Here is a 22,726-nt window from a genome sequence, read left to right as displayed (position 1 = left end):
AAGAAAAGAGAAAGCCACCCCTCTAGAGGTGAACTACGTAAATCTTTTTGTTTGAGATTGCTCGTTTTCCCTTCTTTCTTTCTTTTTTGTATAAGCTTCACACTGGTTTCATAAAATTCTTCCTTATAATTTAGTTTCAGGAAAAAAAAAATGGAATAAAAGAAGCATAGAAAATATAGATAAAAAATAAAAACTGAAAAATACTAATATAATATAATAGTGTTATCTTTTCTGTATTACACAAAGTAATAAAAAACTACTCAATAAACATAATAAACTAAAAAATCATCGTACCACGTACAAAAAACAATCATAGTAAACTCTTTATCACCATCATTTTCTTGAATTTAGTGTAAAATTTACAAAAGATAAAATAAGCAATTTGAATGAAAAATAATATATTAATTACATCAAAAATAATGAAAAAAAAAAAAAAGAAGAAACGAAATAAGAGAACCATAGAAAATATAGACAAAAAATGAAAAATAAAAAATACTGAAAGAATAGAATAGAGTTTTCTTTTCCGTATACTTTTCCGATTCATATGAAACCTTAAAAATTAATATTGATTATCAATTAAGCACGTTAACAATGTGCATTATACAGGAAAAAAAAATTCAGTGAACAATGTAAATTAAAAAATCGTCATATCTCGTACCCAAAACAACAATTAATGTAAACTCTCTCTCTCCATGGTTTCCTTGAATTCAATGTAAAATTTAGAAAAGGAAAAAGGAAAAAAGAAAAAAGCAATTTGAACAAAAAAATAATATAAATTAGGAAATAGGGACAAAAAAATGTAAAGAAAGAACAAAATCATAGAAAATAAAGTAAAAAAAAAATGTAAAATGATAACCACTAATATAATAAAAAAATAACTATTTTTTTTTATATACTTTTTCCAGTTCCAATGAAATTTATAAGTATAGGAAGAAACTACGGTCAAATAGATATTTTTTAATTCGACCATTATTCTTGTATATAGCATAAAAGAAACTACTTTTTCAACAGAAATAAAAAATAATATAAATTATCAATGCAAATATAAGGATAGAAAATCGAATTAGAAAAACAGAAGCACATAAAACAAATACAAACATATTATTTACAATTCTATTGAACACAACCTTAGCAAACTTAAAAGGCAAACTAAAAATACAAAGGTTATAGCAGTATTACAAACAAAAAGATTCCAACAATGGCAATAACTTTGCTCTCTTTGCTTTGAGCACCACTCTCCGGTAATGTAAACAACATTGCAGTTTTGCATAGCCACAAACCATTACTTCTCCATATATTTATTTGAGAAAGCGAGAAATATTGGAGTGACTTTTGACATTTCCCAAAGAAAAAAAAAAAACTGATGTTTAACTCTTTGAGGTTTAGTTTGTAACGGACATTTAGTGGGAGAGGAAGCGGTGTTTGAGTAAAATATTTTCCTTAAAGGAAGAAAGAGAGAGAAAGAGATGTAGAAATTAGTGAGAATTTAATGGCAACAAAATTAGATGTTTCTACTCATTTTCTATTCAAGGAAAAAGATTTGATTAGGAATATTAAACCCACTATTTTACTTAAAGGAAGAGAAATAGGTAGAAATTAGTGAGAATTTAACAACAAAAATTTAACGTTTCTATTCATTTTTTATTCAATATAAGAGAGTTAATAAGTTATAATAAATGCACCGTTTATTTTACTTGAAATACACCGACCGGTTTAGTTTTACTTAAATTACCGGTTTTTCATTCAAATAACCAGTTCAATGTTTAAAAAGTATGGATTCATGCCACGTGTTCTAATTCTATGCTAACTCTAAGTTGGAACTTTGCTTATATATATATATAATACGTTTCAATAAAAATAAAATCCATATAATTTTTAACATTAAAAAAAAAAAAAAAAAAAAAAGCATTTCAAATTTAATGCTTAATTAACTCTTTAGTGTTTTAAAAGCATTTATATTCTTTTTGTGCATAATAATCAAATAAAATTTTGCCTTTTTTGACTTTCAAAAGCAGAATAACACTCCCAAAAAAAAAGTAAAAATTATGAAAATCACATAAAAGAAAAACAAATATCCCATAAAACATTCAAATGAATTAAAACATAAGACCCTTATTTTTAGTTTAATTCATATAAATTAAAACATGTTAAAATCTTTGTTCTCATAGATATAGTTTAGAATGAAAATAAGTATGAATAAGAAAAATAGCAAGAAGAAAACCACGATTTTGATTATCAAAATAAAAAATTAGCAAGAATTTTTTTTAATGTCGATGTGATACCTATTATATTTCAATCTTATATAATTCTGAACATTCAAAAAAGCAAATGAAAAAAAAAAAAAAAAAAAAAAAATATAATAAACATTCAAATGAAGAATTGTTCAACTATAAATTTCACAAACAAATGGAAACATATTTAAATTTCAACCAAAAATATAAAAATACCAAAGAGTCCTAATTGAGAGAGAGAGGCTACTTGTATCATTAATAGAGAGAGAGAGAGAGAGATTAAATAGAGAAAACCATGATTTTGATTATCAAAACATAAAATAGAAAATTAGCAAGATTTTTTTTTTTTTTTTAATGTTGATGTGATACCAATTATATTTCAATCATATATAATTCTGAACATTCGAAAAAGCAAATGAACAAAAAAAAAAAAAAAATCTCATAAACATTCAAATGAAGAATTGTTCAATCACAAATTTCACAAACAAAAGGAAATATATTTAGATTTCAACAAAAAATATAAAAATACCAAAAAGTCCTACTTATATCATTAATTGAGAGAGAGAAGCTACTTGTATCATTAATAGAAAGAGAGAGAGAGAGATTAAATAGACCGGTTCAATTTTATTTAAAAGATCTGTTCAGTACTTAAATGACCGGTTTAGTCATTAAAAAATATAGGTTCATGTCACGTGTCACTATTCTATGCTATTCTAAAGAATAACTCGGCTTTCATATATATATATATATATATATATATGAATATGATACCCATCTCTTAGTAAAAAATTTAATACCCCTAATATTTCTCAATATGATTTTTTTTTTTTTTTTTGACATGTCCACACAAGAAGGAGGGGGAGGATTCGAACTTGTGACCTCCACTTCATGAGGCGTAATCCCCAGCCAATTAGACTACCCCTTGGAGACTCAATATGATTTATTTACTAACAAGAAATTCTAACAATTTTACTCTCTTAGTTACTGATATTTATAAAATATGCCGCACTAAACAGACTTCGAATAGCCCACTCCTAATAGGACGGATGGGTTCCTTATGACGGGGGTGTGTGACTATGAATACAAATAAGAAAGTTCCCTTATCTTCATCTTCTTTGCATCTGATTCATACAACATTAATTGCAGCCTTTTTTCTTACTCTTTTATGAGAACTCTTTTGAGAATTTCAACACAAACACCATAGAGGCAGTCTTTAATCTTCAAGGAAAGAGCAAGGAAAAAGCAAGAATTAAGAGATTAGGATCCTCTTAGATTTGAGAGAATCTGAGTACGTGATTGTAAAATATTATTTATGATACCCACTTCATTAAATAAAAATTGGGTTACTCAACTATTTATCTGATCAGGTGAATTTTATAAGTGGTCTCTCACAATCACTTGTCTAAATTCTCTCAAATTCAGACAAATAATTTAAGAGAATCCTGATCCGAAATTAAAGTAAATAGATTTTCTAATGAATTAAAATTTATCTGGCCCCAAGTTTCCTGGAATGGTACACCTATTTGATGTTTTTGGGCCAAGCGAAGGGACGAGGATCCCTGAAATTAGATTGAAAATTGGGTCCATATGCTACGGCAGAGCCGGTCATGCAGGAATTAAAATCTTCATCAATTTGTTAGTAATTTAGACAACAACTATAAAAAAGCTCATATGACTCGTATGAGATCACTTATTCAAGTAGGTAGTTCAATTACTCAAAATTTATTTTCGCAAGTGCATATCATATGAAATATGTTACAATATGCTGTCCAAATTGCTAGAGATCTTAATCTGTCATGTAGTAAGCTGTCCAAATTTCAGTCTAATTTTAGAAAATCCAAACTATGCTTTTATTCCAAAATATTTTACGACTTGATAATATCAATTAACCCTTGAATTAATTTTATTTGAAAAAAAAAAATTAATTTAATTGGAGCGGTTAGTCAATAGAATAATATAGTGTAGTTTCTACTTTCTAGTTACTTTTCCGATTGAATAGGTTTTAGCCTAACAATCCATAGTAAGTATGATGAAGCCTGTTTTCCTTATGGGCCTCGACCATCCTCTTAAACCTGACAAATGTAAACCTTAAAAAAAAAATAATAAAAAAAAAAAAAAAAAAAAGGTGGGGTGGTAAAAGAGACGTCGCCTGAGAGATTCGAACTCTCGCGGGGAGACCCCATGTACTTAGCAGGCACACGCCTTAACCACTCGGCCAAAGCGACTTCAATGTTAGGGCTTCTATTTTTAACATATTGGTAATGCTTACGAATCAGTTCCATACAACTCTTCATAAATTTTATTATATATATAAAATTTTGGAATAAACAAATATTGATGCATTTAATACCTACTTAATTCTATCCAAATCTAAGATATCTTTCAGCATGACACGTTCTAACACACTACACGACTGTGATCCATTTCAGCCCACTCAGTGGCATCATCACTTAAAATATTGCCTACTTTTGTATACACCTTTTATCTCACCAAATGTGTATTGCATTGTATTTGCTAACTTCATTTATTTAAAGCCCCAAAGCATGTCAGACAGTCGAGGCCCATATTTTCTTTCTTTTTTTCTTCCTTTTGTGGGTGTTAGAGGCACAATATTTAGCGACCAGATTATGTTCTGATATGGTTTATCAAATTATGAATGAAGTCTTACCTGGATATTTTCCTCGTTTAGGATTGTGATTTCAGTTGATCAATGGAGGCTGGGAAAGTACAGTTTCAAGTACATCAAACAATGAAGCATATATATATATATATATAAACATGTGTCCTTCTTGAGCTAATAAGTATGATTCCTACTTGGGTCTTCCAACTTTTGTGGGTAAAAACCAGAGCTATGCTTTTAAAGCAATCAAAGAGAGGGTTATTCGAAAGCTAAATAATTGGAAGACCAAATTATTAACTTTGGCAAGTAAAGAAGTTCTTTTAAAAGCTGTTGTACATGCCATTCCTACTTACTCTATGAGTGTTTTCCTTCTTCCTATCAATCTTTGTAAAGAATTAAATAGACTAATGTAATCCTTTTGGTGGGGGCATTTAAATAATGATTCTAAAATTTATTGGATGAGTTGGTCAAAAATGGGAAGATTGAAAACTGTTGGGGGGCTTGGTTTTAGGGATTTGATTATGTTTAATAAAGCTCTCTTAGCAAAACGGTGCTGGAGATTAATTCAAAATCTAGACTCTTTGATTTCTCAAATTATTAAAGCCAAATATTATCCTAACTCTTCTTTTTTGGATTCAGATTTGGGTAAAAGACCCTCTTTTATTTGGAGGAGTTTTATGGCAGCAAAAGAGCTTCTTTCTCAAGGAATCATATGGAGAATTGGTGATGGGCACTCAATTAAAGTCTAGGGAGATAATTGGCTGCCTAATATTGGTTCCTTGAATTTTTCTCTTGGGATGGAATTGCTCTCTTATTGATAGTTCTTTTTCTACCTATGAGGCAAAGATAATTAAAAGCATTCCTTTATGCCCTTCCCTGCCTCTGGATAAAAAGATTTGGAATGGTACATCTAATAGAATGTTTTCTGTTAGAAGTGTCTATCATTTGGGGTTGGGTTTGATGAGGAGAAAAAAATGGGAATGTTCCACCAGTTCTAGTAGAGTTGAATTCTGGAAAAAACTTTGAGCTATTAAAGCTCCTAATTCTTCTAAAAATTTTCTTTGGAGAGCTTGTCAAAACTTGCTTCAAACTAAGCAGAATTTATTGAGGAAATGAGTGGTGGAGGATGATCTTTGCCCTTGTTGCAAAATTCAGGAGGAATCTATCATCCATGCTTTATGGTATTGTCTAAGTTCTCAAAATGTTTGGGGTTGTGGCCCTATCACGTTTCAAAAATGTCCTTCAAGGTTTACAAGTATGGTGGAGCTTGTTTCCTTTATGTTTAATAAATTGAATGATGAATTATTGGGTTTAATGGCGGCTGTTTTCCGTAGCATTTGGCTGAGACGAAATAAAATGATTTTTGAGGAGCAATTTTCTTCCCCTTTAAAGGTTTTCACAGAAGCTTTTAAGTATATTGAGGACTTTCGTTTGTTTAACATGAAGGAATATTTGGTGAGGGCTCTTGTTGATCACACTATAAAAAGGAGTAAATTTTGAAAAATTCCTGATGTTGGGTTTGTGAAGATTAATTGGAATGCATCTTTAAATTTGAGAGATGGTGTTGTTGGTTTGGGGTGTGTTATCAGGAATAACGAAGGCCTGGTTGTGGGTGCTAAATGCTATGCATGTAAGGTTCAGGCTGGTCCTTTATTGGCAGAAGCAATGGCTGCCCTTCTTGCTATAGACTTTTGTAGAGAAATGGGTTTTTCTAAAATTGTATAGAACATACACTACAAAAATTCTTGTAATTTGCCGCGTGTCTACAGTAGCTGTTACTGTAGCCACGCGGCCAAATAGCCATGTGTCTTCATGACAAGTAGCTATTTTTACATGAAAAACGATTGGCCACGTATATATGTACACGTGTCCATTTGGCCACGTGTATTAATACACGCGTCCAAGTGGCCACGTGTATTTTATACACGTGGCTAATTGTTTTTGGAAATTTGTACACTACAAATTTTATATATATATATATATATATATATATATATATATATATATATAAACTAAACCATCAACGTGGCCAATTTGTGCAGGTAGGCGCGCGGGACAATTCCCTCGCATCCACCTGCCTATTGCTTTGAAATATATATATATATATATATATATATATATATATATATATATATATATATATATATATATATATATATATATATATATATATATAAATTATACTTCGTTTAGAAAGGCATGTTCTCTCTCTCTCTCTCTCCCTCGCTCTTTCTCTCGCTCTCTTTCTCTCTCCCTCGCTCTTTCTCTCGCTCTCTCTATATTTCTCTCTCTCTCTCTCTCTCTCTCTCTCTCTCTCTCTCCCTCTCTCTCTCTCCGTCACTGCACCACCGGCTTTCTCTCTCTCAGTGTTCTCGCTCTCTCTCTCCCTCGCTCTTTCTCTCGCTCTCTCTCTGTTCTCTCTCTCTCCGTCACTGCACCACCGGCCTTCTCTCTCTCAGTGTTCTCTCTCTCTCTCTCCCTCGCTCTTTCTCTCGCTCTCTCTGTATCTCTCTCTCTGTGTTCTCTCTCTCTCTCTCTCTCCGTCACTGCACCACCGGCATTCTCTCTCTCAGTGTTCTCTCTCTCTCTCTCTCCCTCGCTCTCTCTCTCCATGTCCGTACGTCCAACTAAAAAAAGAATTTAACAAAAATAAGAAACAAGAAAAAAAAATTAAAAAGGAATTTAACAAAAAAAATTAATTAAATGAAAAAGAAATTAACAAAAAGAAATTAATTAATTAATTAACAAATTAATTAATTAATTTTAAAAAAAATTAAATTTCTAAAATTTGCCACGTGTATTTATATACACGTGGCTGACTATCAACCACGTGTTTTACTGTACACGCGGCCAATTGTACAATTATCTACACCCGGATCTAACACGCGCGGAACACGTGGCCAATGACTCGTGGCCAACTGTTAGCCACGTGTACAGTACCCATACACGTGGCGAAATGTGCGTGGCCGACTGCATGTTTTTTTGTAGTGATATGAGAGAGTTTGGCTTATTACACCCAAAACAGTTTAGGGAATTTCACATATTTCACTTCACATGTAACCAATCAAACACCTAAATTAATACAGCCCAAATGCTCCTTGAAAATAGGAAGACTCCAGCACAATTTACAAAAAGTACATGGATTATGGAAATAGACAAGAAATCCAGATCTTTCTTAGCGCCGTAGCGGAAACAGAAGTGAGTACAGAGGCTCAACAGCATGAAGATTCTAGTGACCATACTTCTGAAACTCCCACTCGCTGTTATCTGCACAAGCAATGAGACAACCAAATCACAAATGAAATGAGTAAGCTTCTCACCATGATACAAAGAGAGAGGCAGACAGAGAAAGAAGAGAAGACGGGCAGGGGCAAGGGCACGTTAAGCACAAAGCTCACCTAGTGGACACACTTGACGGGTTTTGAGCCATCGGCTGATGCAGTGAAAATGAAAGGCATGGTTGCAAACACCTACATCATAAAACCCATCCTTTCAGCACAAGTGTACGTGCAAGACAATAATCAGCTGACTTAATTTTTTAAAATTGATAAAAGCGCACACAGGACGCATAAGCATGCAAGAGACTATATCCCATGCTATAAGTAGGACTCATGTTTCTCTTTTATCCTTCAAATATGATGTAACATTCAAAATCACCATTGAATTTGTGATGGATTACTATTAGATTTTGATTCAAATGTGATTTAAAAAGCCATATCACCTTTAGGGGATAGAAGGGGAACAAGTCCTACTTATAGCATTACTGTATTCCATGACCTACACCCTATTCACGCATAAATTCAAAATTGCTACATAGTGTATTGATCATTGTCAACAATATGCATTTATAACATATAGTATTATCTACTTGTGGCAAAAGAATAATAATAGGTGATTCATAACACCATTCCAGAAGAGGGCCACAGAACATGTCAAAAGCTAATGTAACATGCAGAATCACAGTTTAACTTTAAGCCGGTAATTCAACAAGTTTAAGGGAAGTCTAACCATTACAACTATTTCTACCCACATTTTTTCCTGTGAGGAGGGATCACATGAAATGGGAAGGGAGAAGTCTATGAATAGAAAGGCTAAAGGCCCCAAAACTGTTAATTTTGAATGCAAAAATGAATCATAGAAATTAAGTTCTTTATCCAACATGCCAACACAATCTTAAAAGTCATATGTTCTGAAGTCAAAAGATTCAAAAAAAAAAAAAAAATAAACCCGTAAAAGCTTGTTAAATAACAGATGCAAATATAAAACATCATGCCTTCACCCACAAATAACACTCGTGAATGGTAGTTAGGGGCCATATGAAATGTTAGTTAAATAACAAGCATTTGACTCATCAAACGAGGATGAGTTGAAAAACTCAAATCTGTCTTTGACTCATCAAACTAGGATCAGTCCTTTGTTATTTGTTGTCAAAGAAAAAGAGACGAAAATTTGTTGTTCTTTGTCAAAGATATTTTTGTCTTCAACGAAGAACAAAGACAAAGAACAAATATGTATTCTTTGATGAAGCCCAACACAACCAAATAAAAGCCCATCAAGCCAAGCCCAATTCCGACAATTTCAACTGACTTTTCGGGGTCAGCATTGGCTCAAAAATTACCTCCGTCCAAGGTGGCATTGGAGGTTTTCCAATGCTTCCAAGACTTCCAACTCCGGCTAAGGTGGAAATCAGAAGGGGCATTTCCGACTTCATTGGAGTCGGTGCCCACCACTAATAGAAAGGAATATTAACTTTCATCTTGAAAGAAAACATAATCATCTCCAAAACTTGAAACAAATCGAAGTAAATGAATACAACAATAAATATCCTTATGAAACAAAATTCAACATGAAGAACCAAGGTTGTGAAACAATTCACCTTCCCTCACACCCTGTACACTTAGTTTCCAGCTTCGCAAATAAAATAAAAACTTGTCAATCAATAAGTTAAAGAGTACTCTAACCTACCAAACCCTTTAAAGGCCACCATGAATCATGAACACAACTACAAATACCGCAATACACCCAGTCAGAGACACGCATGCCTAAGGTACTAGAATAGAAACGAAGATTAGGGTTTTGGAACCGAAAGCATACCCCAAGCAACTGTACATTCCTCGCTCGTGGCGCTGGCCTGGTTTGCTTGGCACTCAATGCCTACTCATCAAACCACCGTAGATAGATTAAATACCACAAAAATAATATACCAAACCATAATCAAAATTATAATACATACCCATAAATATGTATATCAATACACAAATCAAGAATTACAAAAGAAAACGAAAAACTCACAGAGATCCATAATATGGTTCCTGCAAATCGCACAGTTATCAACTACAATATCTGCACGCAGCAATCAATCACATTAGAACCCTAAACCCTAGATACGTTCACAACCAAATATACACATAAACAGATAAAATTTAGTAAATGAAGCAATTCGAGAAAATTAGGGTTAGGGTTTTGTGAAAGTTTACCCCAGGCCCAGAGGGCTACGGCGTTCCACTTCTTGATCTCGAAGCGCTTGTTCTTCTTGGAGGAGGAGGAAGGACCGGCGCTGCTCGAAGGCTCGCCAACTGGGACCATGGGCACGTCGGAGTCCAAGGTGGCCATGGCTTGGAGGATCAGGAATCTGTAACAAACTTGTTACTGATTAAGTAAAATCAATAGAAACTGTAGGAATGTAATGGAAAAGAGAGGAAGAGATGGATTGATGAATGAAGGACTATAGCTATATTGATTGGGCAGAATTCGAGATCGCCAATCTCCAATGTGATTCTAGGGTTTTTTCTAGGGAGGCGGCAGAAGGGGACCCTGAACTGTTTGGCAACCGAGGGGAATAATTATTCAACTCTAGGTTTTTTCTAAAACCCACCCACTCGCATAAAACCCGGATTTTGACCCGAATTTTGAAAAAATTCAATGCTGTTTTCAGATTAATGGTGGGACCCACGCGCAGGAAAAATTGACTAAAAAAACGCGTGCATCCCACATTTAAATAATAAAATATTAATAATTTAAATAAAAAAAAAATTAAAAAAAAAACAGAGGGGTGGCTGCAGGCTGGCAGCCACCCCCCTTGGGAGAGGCCGCGCGGCCTCCCCCGAGTACTGGGGGTGGCCGCGCGGCCTCCCCCAACCACTGGGGGTGGCCGCGCGACCACCCGACCTCCATGGGGGTGGCCGGGCCACCCCCAAAAGGGTGGCTGCCAACCGGCAGCCACCCCTTCCTTCATTTTTTATTTTTTTTTAATTTTTAATTTTGATTTCAATTATTTTTTTAAAAAAATATTATTTATTTTTTTTAATTAAATAATCAATATATAATAAAATTATTATTTCACACAACTTTTCAAAATATCAATCATTATACACAACTTTTTAAACTTTCAATCATTTCTTACTATTAAAATATAATATTTTTCAATCTCAAAATTCAACACCCAAACACAATTTTTTACCTCGATATTTGTAAATAGAATTAGAATTCAATTCTAATTCTAAAAATTCAATACCCAAACGTAGGGCGTGCGTGAGAATGAGATGATTTTTCGAAAAATCATAGCCAGTCAGAGTTTGCGAAACGACGTCGTTTTGATAAGGACTAAAACGACTTTTCATTACACTTGTCAGGTCGGGTCGGTTACCGAGGGATAATGGTCCATTAAAGTATCTACACGATGCACGTGAGCGTGCTCTTCATATGGTTATGGGGTATTAAATTTCAAACCTCTAAACCAAATATGAGAGACTCAATAAAAATTGAGGATGACTTCAAAATAAATAAATAAATTTGAGGCCAAAGTCAAAAAAACTTCAATTAAAACTTTATCAGTAAAGTTTTTTCTAATTTTTAAGATTCTCTCCGTAATATTATGATTTTCTTTTTTTAAAAAAAAAATCTTTTCTAGGAACTTTAGGACTTCTATATCTTTAGGTTTTCCTCCAAACTCTAGATTTGTTTTATTTTCTATTTCTTTTTTTTTCTTCTAAAACTTATAATTACCTAAGGATTAGGACTTGTTGCTTGTGGCCCTGCTTGCTAACCCCGTCCATCTCCTCTTCCCCCATTTCCTTCGATAGTAAAGTACTGTCCGTTGGTCAGTGCCTAACTTTTGGCAGGAGGCTTTTTAGCCTCCTTTTTTTTTTTTAATATTGAGACAAAAAGCTTCGTGTCTCATTACTTTCCCATTTTACCCCAATGTAATGAAAAAATATTGTCATGCCAAAAACACAAATGCACAGTATTCGGACTCTCTCAACCCTAAAAAGTCTGCAACTCGGTATTAAAAAAAATTTTAAAAAAAAAAAAAAAAAAAGGCTTAAAAGCCTCTTGCCAAAAGGCAAGCACTAACCCACGGACAGTACTTTACTGTTGAGGAAATGGGGGGAGGAGAAGAGGAGAGAGTTAGCAAACAGGGCCTGTGTAACGGCTTGCATTGAACTATATTTTAATTTTTATTCATTGAAATTCAAATAATCATTGGGGTTTTATTGAGTTATTCTTAATAAACGAAGAGTTTTTCTTTTCATTATTCTTTCGAGTATTTCATGAGATACGGGTTTATTTTTTTCCTCGTTTTCTATCACTTTCATTATGCTAAAAAGCCACCATTGCTTAATGGATTTGGATTATGCCAAAAATCCAGATTTGATTTTATTCTTTTTTCTTATAAAAAAAAAAATTTAAAAAAACTTTGAATTAAATCTAGACCGTTAAAAAAATTATTGACGTAGTTTTTCATTTTTTTTTTTTTCCAGCATCTAAGCCAAATCCTTGCTTGATAATAGCATGCCAATGCACTCATGCCACATTTTTTTTTTCTTAATAAAAAAAAAAAAAAAAAGAAAAAGAATCGTAGACCCTGTACAAGGATCCTTAATGCTGGCTGCTGTCAGTGAAATCTGTCCTTCAATATATCATGAAAAAGTCTGTTGGGTTAGAAGTGAAGTGAAGTGAAGCAATGGATGGATACACGTTGGGCAGATTGTCACAGAAGATGGTTAAGAGAGACAATTTACATGGAGAAGCACAAAATGTGATGAATCTACGGGGAGAGACGATAGGAAGATGTGTCGGGAGTGAGATCCTGAGCTACCTGGAGAAGATGTTCAATGTTGATACCAGGGTAGTGCTGTAAAAGCTTCAAGTTAGCTACAAAATCACCACTCAGTAGCCTGCTCTTAACACACAGCAGCATTGCACAACAGACTCGCAGAAGCATATCCTGCACCCAAACAATGAGCATTCAGACAGATTGTTGAAACATCATAATAGATAGATATCCAAGGAAATAGAGCAACAGGGAGAGGATTGGAGCAAATGAATTTATGTCAGTCAGTCAGTCACAACTAGACAGAAAGAAAGAGAGGGACCTGAACACCAAAAGGATTACTCAAAAGAGAATCCCAAATTCTCATGATGGATTGAAAATTGAATTCTTGAGTAAGCAGCAATGTAATCCACCTGAATGCATAGAATTGGGGCCTCACCTGCTCAAAAGAACACATCATATAAGCTTGCACATTTTAAAGACCAGCTAGCCTTTAGATAAGTGGATTCTAATTGACAAATGCGATTTTACATACGAAAAGTGTGATTTTAAACCAAATTGTAGAAAATATATTGTTTGGGAGTGCGTTTTCAAAAAAGAATTGCAATTGAAAACAAAGAAAACTCAAATCGTAGGTAAAGGAATGCGTTTTTAAAAACGCGTGATTTTAAAAGCTACTTTACGATTTTAAATACCAAACGTTTAACTGCATTTTTAAAAATCATGTTTTCAAAATGCACGTTTTGAAATCACAAACCCAAATGGACCGTGGGTTTTAGAAGACCTCAAAATGACAAACTATTATACACATTTGGTTAAAGTAATGATGAGAGATTTAGAATTTAAATATTAAACAGCATCTATTATAATTCATTTTGATATAATATACCTTGGTTGTGAATTCAAGATGCCGCCACAGTTCCTCATCATTGGCATTTAATAAATCTGATAAGCGGGAAAGGGTGGAAAGGATACCCACAGAACTATTATCCAATTGTTGACAAAAGTGATCCACTGAGTCGCTCAAGAGTCGAACAAAACAAGAAAAACAATCTGCTTCTGCATTTGCCTACATAGAAGAACAAACATAGAGACTCATGATTAGATTTATATCTTAATTACAACAACATGAAAGCAGAATAAGAAAATTTAGACACATAGAGCCTCAAACAAGACCAGGAATAAAAGCATTCAACTTATATAGAGTTTGTCGTTCAGGTTCCATCTTAAAGCAAATCAAACTGTTTCTGAAGCATCAGAAATTTTGTATAATATATGAAGAACAATAAGATTCATAGGATGTTAAACGAAAAATATATAGATGTCACTCAATTTGGTTTTTCATAAATCAGCAAGATTGGCGATCCACTCAACTATGAACTTAGTTCCCCAAATACTCTCAAGCCAGACAAAACTAGGTTCAAATATAATGCCCGTTTGAACGGCTCTTCTGTCGAATCCAGCCACGTAATCTTCGCACAACAACCCCCATGAAGTGTCCTACATCACTCTCTCTCATCCAAAGAAAACAAAGACTATTCTCTAACTAGAATTTTTTTTCCCACCAAATTGTGTTACCTTTATTGGCAATGCTATTGGCTTTTGTAAATAATGTGAACCCCAAATTAATTTGAAAGTAATTCGAAGATCTTACGATCTACCTTCAAGAGGCAAATGTCACCTTATAAACTGATATATTTTGGAAGTCAAAGAACTTTCCAGATATTAGTTACATTATTATTGTAATATTTGAATTTCCTACACATTGCCACTGCCTTCAACGCATTATGTAGTAACAATCTAATACATCGGAATCCACTCAGTAATATTATAAGCAGTAGCATCAAATAACTAAATAGATGAAGAAAGACAAGAAATCCTTCTAAACGCTTACAGCATTTTGCTCATCAGTGTCAGTACTAAACACATAGTATATTGGTGACAAGACCTCATTCATGCCTTGCACATAACGGATTGCGGGATTCAATTTTGCAAACAGGAGAAGAATATTTCTCATTGCTTCCTGTGGATGGAAATTCAGCACAGCATTCATCAGAGACTTTGTTGTATCACTCAACTTGAGAAAATTTCACAAACAAGTAAAAAATAAAGGGCTGGGATAAGGCGATGAAATACCCTGTTTTTTCTACCGAATGATGAGTCTCCTGAGAAGAACTTCATATCTGGGTGTGTGCGTTGCAAATCACGATCAATCTGTTCTACAATCTCTGTGTGCTAGAAACAAATGGATCTTTACTGACAAGCATCAACTCAGATTTATACATCCAAAAATAAAAAACAAAAGACATTAACTCAATTATAGCAGAAGGCATTTGAGAGACACCTTAAATTGGATAAGGCATTCACCTGAAAGTATTGATGCCATACACTTGCTTTACCAAGGCTCAAAGGATGGTCTTCTTGAGAAATTTCATGACGCCTTAGTGGCCCATCTACATCACTGTCAAAGTGCTGCTCATCTTTTCTCCTTGTGAGTTGTGACTGTCTAGATTCAAGATTTCCATTAGTGCATGGCAACCATTAACCCGTAATAATGCACCATTAACCAGTAAACTTTCTTTTTTCCCTAGTCATATCTGCAGCTAGACTAGTTTGTTAACAATGTGAATAACTGCTTGGTGAGTAGCATCTTACAGGACTCTTGAGAAGTTCCCCTTTTAGCTTAGCATACTTTTGCCGATTCTCAGTCAGCTCCTTTTCCCATAGGTCACGAGAAGGAGGTAAATAACCTAAGAGCAGCTGGTTGAAAGCATGTAATGGAAATCAATACTCTGACTCAAATAATCACAAGTGTCACACCAATAAAATTTCATTTATCTTTGTCAATGAAAGATTCTAGTGCTTGAGTAAAATTGATGTGGGACAGAAGCTCTAATAACGAAATTAATGTAGCACAAACGCCGTGTGAACAGTAGTTGTGAACATTGTTACAAATAGTATTTTTTGTTTGTGAATCTTATCAAAGTTGGATGATTTCGAGCTTTAAAATTTAGGGTTTAAGGAAAAGAATACGTCTAAATGTCTGGAATTTGCTGGAAAATATTAGGAAATATAGGGTTTTTAATGAAGTCGGGAAAGATAAGGATTTAGAGATTAAACACAGAGGACAAATTTGGATTTAGGTGGTTCTTACTAGGCTGTGAACAGAAACCCGATAATGTTATTTGGTAAATATTTGAGAGATGGGTGGTTAGGGGTTCTTCGTGATTGGATTCTAGGAAAACAATATATGAAAAATAAGATCTAATATTGGTTGAAATTTGATACAAAATTGCGGAAAAATTGAAGTGAACGTAAAAATAAGAAAGAACCACATCTAGTTTTCCTAAGTATTACAGCTCAAAAAGGGTTGCATTACACAATCCTCACAAAGAATCATTGCTAAAAATTTCATAGTCATCTTATTCATTCAAAGTAAGAAAAAGCCTAATACTTAGGCCTCGTTTGGTTTGCGGAATGTCTATTCCATTAGGAAAAGGAATAACTATTCCTGGGAATAGATGAAGGTGGAATGGAATAACTATTCCTATTCTTTTGTTTGGTTGTAACGGTGGAATAGAACATTGCATATGTATTCTTTTGTTTGGTACAGTGCAATACATTGGTGAATGGAATCATATTATAATCAAATTTCCTAAAACACCCTTATAATAAAAATATAATTTATATTCTTAAGGACATTTTTTTTCTTTATTTTAGAAATATAAACAATCATACTATGACCTTTTTTTTTTTTTTTTTTTAATTTCATAGAGTTCATGGCTTCTTTTTTTTTTTTTCATATACAATTACGCTACAAAATGATTTGTAAGGAAAAAACACACACACACATATAATCATCATATCACCATCATAAAAAAATAAAAAGAAAAAAAATAGATCATCTACAAAGCCCTTTTTATTTTATTATTTTTTATTTGTTTTCCAGCAACACACATTTATTCTTTGCTTACAAAGTAAAATAATTTATAAGAAAAAAAAAAAAAAAAAACATAATCATCATAAAAAAATAAATCATCTGCAAAGCCCTTTTTATTTTATTATTTTTTATTTGTTTTTCAGCAACAAACATTCGTTCTTTGCTTACAAAGTTTTTCTCAAACCTCCGCCAGGCAATTGGAGTCCTCCCAATATTAAGAGGTACTCGTTTTGCTACGTCTAAGTGCATTCTGTAGGCTAAATCATAGGAAAAAAAAAAAAAAAAAGACTAACCCACAACAAATTAAGTTGGGTTGAGAAACAGAGAGAGGGGGATGATAATATAATTGCAGAGATGGAGAGAGATACTGATGGTGCATTTGAGTAATGAATTTTTGAAATCAGAATTAAATTCTTATTCTGTTTGCGAATTTTGAGATTTGACTTTTTAGAAAAAAAAAAAAAAAAAATTAAATAAAATATGATTTGTTTATAAAAAGTTGAATAAAATATGATTTATTTTTGAAAAAAGTAGAATCAGAATTATATTTTATTTTCAAAATTTCGTATCCAAATACACCATGAGTTGAGAAACAGAGAGAGAGAGGGATAAGAGACTTGGATGTTGAAAGGGTTGGAGTTTTTGGGTAAAAGACGAATTTTATTTATTCCCACAGGAAAGGAATAGGTATTCCACTCCTTTTTGAGTGGAATACCTATTCCTCTTCGTAAGGGAATAGCTATTCCGTGGGAATAATTATTCCCTTAAATAATATACAACCAAACAAAGGAATAGCTATTCAGTAGGAATAGTTATTCCTTTCCATGGGTCTAATCCGCAAACCAAACGAGGCCTTAATGTTAATAGGATTCGGACTTCTTGGCTTTCCCTAAATAACTAGTTAAACCTACAAATAAAGCCCATTAACATAACAAAATCAAAAGAAAATCTAATGGATCAAAAATACATTTCATGTCCATAAATGAAAATTATGAAAATACCCTTGACCCTTAAAATTGAATGAAACTCAATTAAAATAAAACCAACTTCTTAGACTTTGCAATCAAGACTAGAAGTGAAACTTTAATTTTTAGATTTTGAAACAATCCACTTAATATTCGTTACCTTATAATTAGATTTGTAATCGAACCAAGTCAAGTCGAATATTGAATGTTTAAACTTGGTTCGTTTAATTTTGCTTCAAACACAAGTCGAGTTCGAACTTATTACTAACCTAAATAATCTATTCAAACTCAGTTTATTTATATCTTGAACGAACTTGAACTTGTTCATGCCCAATTAACTTATTCATTTTTTTATTTTTATTTTCTAAATCCATGCTAATAATTAGTTTTTCTTTTTTTAAGTAAATCCATACTAATAATTAGTTATTTAATTAATGTTAGGATTTTATTATTCGAGGTAATTAGATAAATTAATTTTTATTCATAACTTATAAAAATTAATTTCACTAGCATTGTATTTGTAATAAATCATATATAATTTTGTATCATGAAACTAACTGCTTGTATTACATCTTTTAACCTTATCTAAATTCTTAAACAATCTAATTTCAAGTTTATATGTATGTCTTAGAGTACACACACACACACATATCTATATTAAGACTCACAATCATAAGGATTCAATACATATCTCTCATATTAGAAAGAGAATTTTCCTTTATCTTTTTAAATACTAAAAAAGTTTTCACTACAAAGTTAAAAACAACACTATAATTTTTTTTTTAAAAATGAAGTTATATGAGTTTAAACGAGCTTATATGATTTGAGCCAAGTTTATAAGAGTTCAGCTTGTTTAATAAACAAGCGTAAATTTCTGTTCCAACTGAAGTTGTTTATGAACGGCTCGGTCTATAATTGTTCTCTCTCTCACACACACACTTATATAAACACATACATATACATATATGGTTTTCTACAATTTTTTTTTTTTTTTTATGTGGAAAAAATAAAAGAGAGCTCTCCTAGTTGTTGAAAAGCCAAGTGGAGGGATAACTATGTTGGTCATCTGGATAGTGATATCAAATTTGAAACTTAAACCCTAATGTAAGTTTTTTTTTTTCAATATATGTGAAAGAAAACAAGGGGTACAACACAAGGACTTCCGAGGAGGATACCCATTCTACTACTACCCTCACCGAGCATGCTTAACTGCGAAGATCACCCTAGCGTGAGCTTTCATTGTTGAACAAAAATGCATTTTTTGATTTATCACATTTATTTCTTGAGCCCAACAGGGTAGATACATGTTATACTAGGATTTTGAGTCAGAAGAGAGATTTGAAGAAATGACAGATATGTTCACTCTATTAATAATTGAGCCCAATCTAGTGTATCATAAGAGATTCACCTTTTCGATTGATTCCTGCATATTAGATTTAAAGTAATTTTTGAATGAGGTATTCAACTCCAAGGATGAATGAAAAAAAAATATTTGTTGGCTCTACCTTCTGTTTTTTTTTATGAATAGAATGAATCATTTTAATGAAGGATCATTGTCAAGGCATTTAAGCAGGTAGCTTTTTATGGGAATACTACACGTACGCATGCCCTTATATGGAGAGAGAGAGAGAGAGAGAGAGAGAGGTGGTCCTTAGCCAATGTTTTGATAAAACGAAAAACCTCCTGCTACTAGTAAAGTTGTTATTAGTTATAAAAGAGTTATGCATTCTTTATGATTAATGTAACACACATGTTGAATTTCAAAGATGTTCATTGGACACAAAGGTAAGTGATTTTAAGGATGAAATATATATTTCCTAATTGAGCTATAATCCTTACAGCACAAGTTCTTAGTTATCTAATTATTGTAGTTCTAATATGTCACAACTAGGGAAAGCACCAACTACATCTACACTGTACTCCAAAAAGACTAGTTTATGTGATAGTCAGAACTTCTTAAAATCATGTATAGAACCCAGTCTCACCTAGTACATAACCAATGTGGGACTTGACACATATACAACTTCATAATCAACTAATCCAATGTAGAAGTTAACTTTCACAAACGCAAGGTATTACAATATCTTCCCAAATCCCTGACATCCTCATCAGGGCTAACATCACACTTTAGTAACCCAGCACTATACGACATTACTAGCCTGGCTTCGATATCATTTGTGACGATTCAAGGAAAATGCTAGTTATATATGCCCTATATCCTAAAAAGACTAGTCAATATTACAATTGCCACTCCCTAAAATCAATTATATAACCCAATCTTATTTAGTACACAACCAATATAGACTTGACACATACACACTTTTATAGTCCACCCACCCAATATGAGATTTAACTTTCACAATTCGGGGTATCACATAATATCATCTGCAGTCAATACTTATATATATTAGTCTTCGATTGCATTTTTCCGTCATCTACAATTGCGTTTTGCAAACTTCAAAACCTAGAGCTAACAGTTGGATTCACTTTATTGTCTAAAACACTCAGCAGAGTTCTTTCTTTCAGCTCTAACATGATTACCAGAATTTTGGAAACCAAAATTACAATGCTCACTTGATATCAGTGCATTTGTCAATTTAGTCTGAAGGCCAATTCTTATTGCATAATGTAAACCTGGGTAGCCCAAGAATAGAACCCTTACCTTCCAAGCCGTTGCACGCAAACTTCCTCCATCAGGAAGCCCTGTACTAGCAATTCTTTGCAACTTTTCCAAATTAATCTCTGGTTGAGAGAGCTAATGTATCAAAAAGAAAAAAGGTAGAGAACAAAAATGTCAAAGGTGCATTTTACCCAAAAGAAAAAAAGAAACAATAAATTCTAAATGCTCTATTTGTCTGCTTTAAAACCAGGTAGGAAAATATATATATATATTGGAAATTCTAAAGATAAGAGATTTTTAAATGAAAAACCTTATAAATTTGCCAAAATTTTCCATTTCGTTAAAGTCCACACGTTCACAAACACATTAGTGGATAATTCATTTCAATTTCTTTCCTTTCTCAGCATTTTGCCAGTAACCAAACTGAGGGTAAACCAAACATGCACTACTAAACGTCAACTAAATTCCTCAAATATCTGATAAAATGTCCTAGGTGGAATTATGGCTGGTCATCACTCACTGTAGGACCTCTTTGACCATAACTAATATACAAAATAGATTGATTTCCCGAGTTATATATGTTAATAACCTCTTTTCTGCTTTTGTAGGAGTTAGAAATCCAGGGAATGATACAAAATGCCTTCAGTGATGATAAAATGCAAGAGCAGAATGGTGCTGAGATGGATGCAAAAAGATTTTTGATAGCATGCATTTGTAGTTTTTCCGAAAGCAATGTTTATATCTGAACCACCTGAGCATGAAAAAATGGCAGGCTTTGGTTCTCTTTGGTCCTTCTGATAGGATAATGATCAGTAGATTGAATCTAAATTTAGCAATTAGGACGTATGAATTTCTAATTTGCATCTTCTCAATAAAAAAATAATTTGGTAAAGTTAAGTGTCTGATTTGAAATGCATCAGATTGGAGAAAATTTTAAATGCATCCGTTAAACTATAAACCCATCAATCCCAACTCAATCACAAGTATATAAAAAAAACCCCACAAAAACTCACACTAGAATCAAAATGGTCCATTATGGTATATACCCATCAAATCAAAACTCAAAATTCCATACCTCATATTCAAGATCGGATCTTTTCTCATCGGCCGCAATGACTTGCGCCACCCAAGCCAGACCCGCCCCATCTCTATCGGGTCTCGGCCGGACTTTTACATCTGATTCTTCGTGAAATTTCTCATCGTCACCAACGCTCTCTCTATCAGATCCGAACCCGTTGGGACGAAAGGTCTCGAGCTCTTCTCCGGACTCGAATACCACATCAGAGCCTCCACATTCATCCTCTTTGTCGTCTAAGCCAGCGACCAAGCTGCCGAGCCGGTCAGGGAAGGCCCGGCGGGCTTTTTCGGGGACTGGAAGCTTGAGCTTGCCTTTGAGCATGGCGACCGAGTTGGTACCGATTCAATAGCGGTGACTCGGGCGAGTTGGGTTGGTGGGTGTGTGTGGTTCCATTGAAGTTGTAGAGAGGTGAAGGGAGACAGTTTGGGGTTCATGACTCGGGAAATGAACTCAGTCCCTCTGCGCGCGCTGGAGGAATGGTAGTTCAAACGGTTGAATGGTAGGTTTGGCCGCTATTTTCCGTTAGTGGGCCAAATGGGCCGGGCCACGCTGAGCCCAATCAGAGAATGTTTGCGTTGGGCCTTCGATTAGATAAATTAATTACATAACTCATCAATGTTCTTAAGTTTCTTTGTAAAGGGAGAGACTAGAGAGATGCTTCCATGTGCCTTTAAATGGGAGTTATGAAAGATGAGGACCATCCATTGCTTTATGATGCTAGTCCTCGTTAGCCGCAATTGAAGCAGATTTTTGGACAGTCGAACTCGCGGTGGGCTATCCGCCAAAAAGGAAGAAATCATTAGAAAATCAATGGTTTTAGAGGATCGACGGCATACTAACTTCTATCTAATTTGTGTTTGGTCTTCCATTAGCAAACAATACCTTATGTCATTGTTGTTTTGGTATGATAATAAGGTGATAAAGTGGATGCTACAGCTCCACCTGTAACTGTGCTCTCTAGTAACTTGTACAAATTGCCAATTTTCTTACCTTTCATTACCACCAAAGCACCTTTAGTTATTTTCATAACTCCATCTTTGGCTAAATAACCATAGCCCAAAGAATCCAATGTGCGCAAAGATATCAGATTTTTCATAAGGTCCGGAACATATCTAACATTTGTGAGTGTCCTCACAACCCCATCAAACATCTTGACTTTTATGTTACCAATTCCAATGGCCTTACGTATACCTAGCATCATTACCCATCAGAACAGTAC

General features: G+C 33.6%; 2 protein-coding genes and 1 non-coding gene across 3 annotated transcripts; all 3 read right to left on the bottom strand.

Annotated features, from left to right (window-relative positions):
- Positions 1–4,374: 4,374 nt before the first annotated feature.
- On the bottom strand, positions 4,375–4,456 carry TRNAS-GCU (transfer RNA serine (anticodon GCU)). Its single transcript has one exon. It is a non-coding gene; the product is annotated as a tRNA-Ser (tRNA).
- A 3,402-nt stretch (positions 4,457–7,858) lies between these two features.
- On the bottom strand, positions 7,859–10,676 carry LOC133857147 (RING-box protein 1a). The gene is made up of 5 exons (XM_062292282.1): positions 10,329–10,676; positions 10,144–10,194; positions 9,946–10,005; positions 8,250–8,321; positions 7,859–8,118 (listed from the first exon to the last, which is right to left on the bottom strand). Exons 1-5 carry the CDS (start codon positions 10,462–10,464, stop codon positions 8,081–8,083), a joined length of 357 nt encoding a protein of 118 aa, XP_062148266.1. The 5' UTR covers positions 10,465–10,676; the 3' UTR covers positions 7,859–8,080.
- Positions 10,677–12,743: 2,067 nt separating this feature from the next.
- On the bottom strand, positions 12,744–21,965 carry LOC133857146 (uncharacterized). The gene is made up of 9 exons (XM_062292281.1): positions 21,505–21,965; positions 20,472–20,564; positions 15,560–15,664; positions 15,272–15,406; positions 15,041–15,139; positions 14,799–14,927; positions 13,794–13,973; positions 13,227–13,343; positions 12,744–13,078 (listed from the first exon to the last, which is right to left on the bottom strand). The coding sequence occupies exons 1-9, from the start codon at positions 21,826–21,828 to the stop codon at positions 12,899–12,901; spliced, it is 1,362 nt and encodes a 453-aa protein (XP_062148265.1). The 5' UTR covers positions 21,829–21,965; the 3' UTR covers positions 12,744–12,898.
- Between the last annotated feature and the right edge of the window lie 761 nt (positions 21,966–22,726).

Source organism: Alnus glutinosa, chromosome 14, assembly GCF_958979055.1.
Source record: "Alnus glutinosa chromosome 14, dhAlnGlut1.1, whole genome shotgun sequence".
NCBI lineage: Eukaryota > Viridiplantae > Streptophyta > Magnoliopsida > Fagales > Betulaceae > Alnus > Alnus glutinosa.
This window is presented reverse-complemented; position numbering and strand designations above follow the sequence as displayed.

Coding starts and splice junctions, on each gene's coding strand:
- LOC133857147 (XM_062292282.1), bottom strand. CDS start 10,464: ATGGCCACCTTGGACTCCGACGTGCCCATGGTCCCAGTTGGCGAGCCT. Junction 10,195..10,328: donor CGTAGCCCTCTGGGCCTGGG/GTAAACTTTCAC, acceptor TGCTGCGTGCAG/ATATTGTAGTTGATAACTGT. Junction 8,322..9,945: donor GGAATGTACAGTTGCTTGGG/GTATGCTTTCGG, acceptor TTTATGATGTAG/GTGTTTGCAACCATGCCTTT.
- LOC133857146 (XM_062292281.1), bottom strand. CDS start 21,828: ATGCTCAAAGGCAAGCTCAAGCTTCCAGTCCCCGAAAAAGCCCGCCGG. Junction 15,140..15,271: donor TATGGCATCAATACTTTCAG/GTGAATGCCTTA, acceptor ATTTGTTTCTAG/CACACAGAGATTGTAGAACA. Junction 14,928..15,040: donor CATTCGGTAGAAAAAACAGG/GTATTTCATCGC, acceptor TTCCATCCACAG/GAAGCAATGAGAAATATTCT.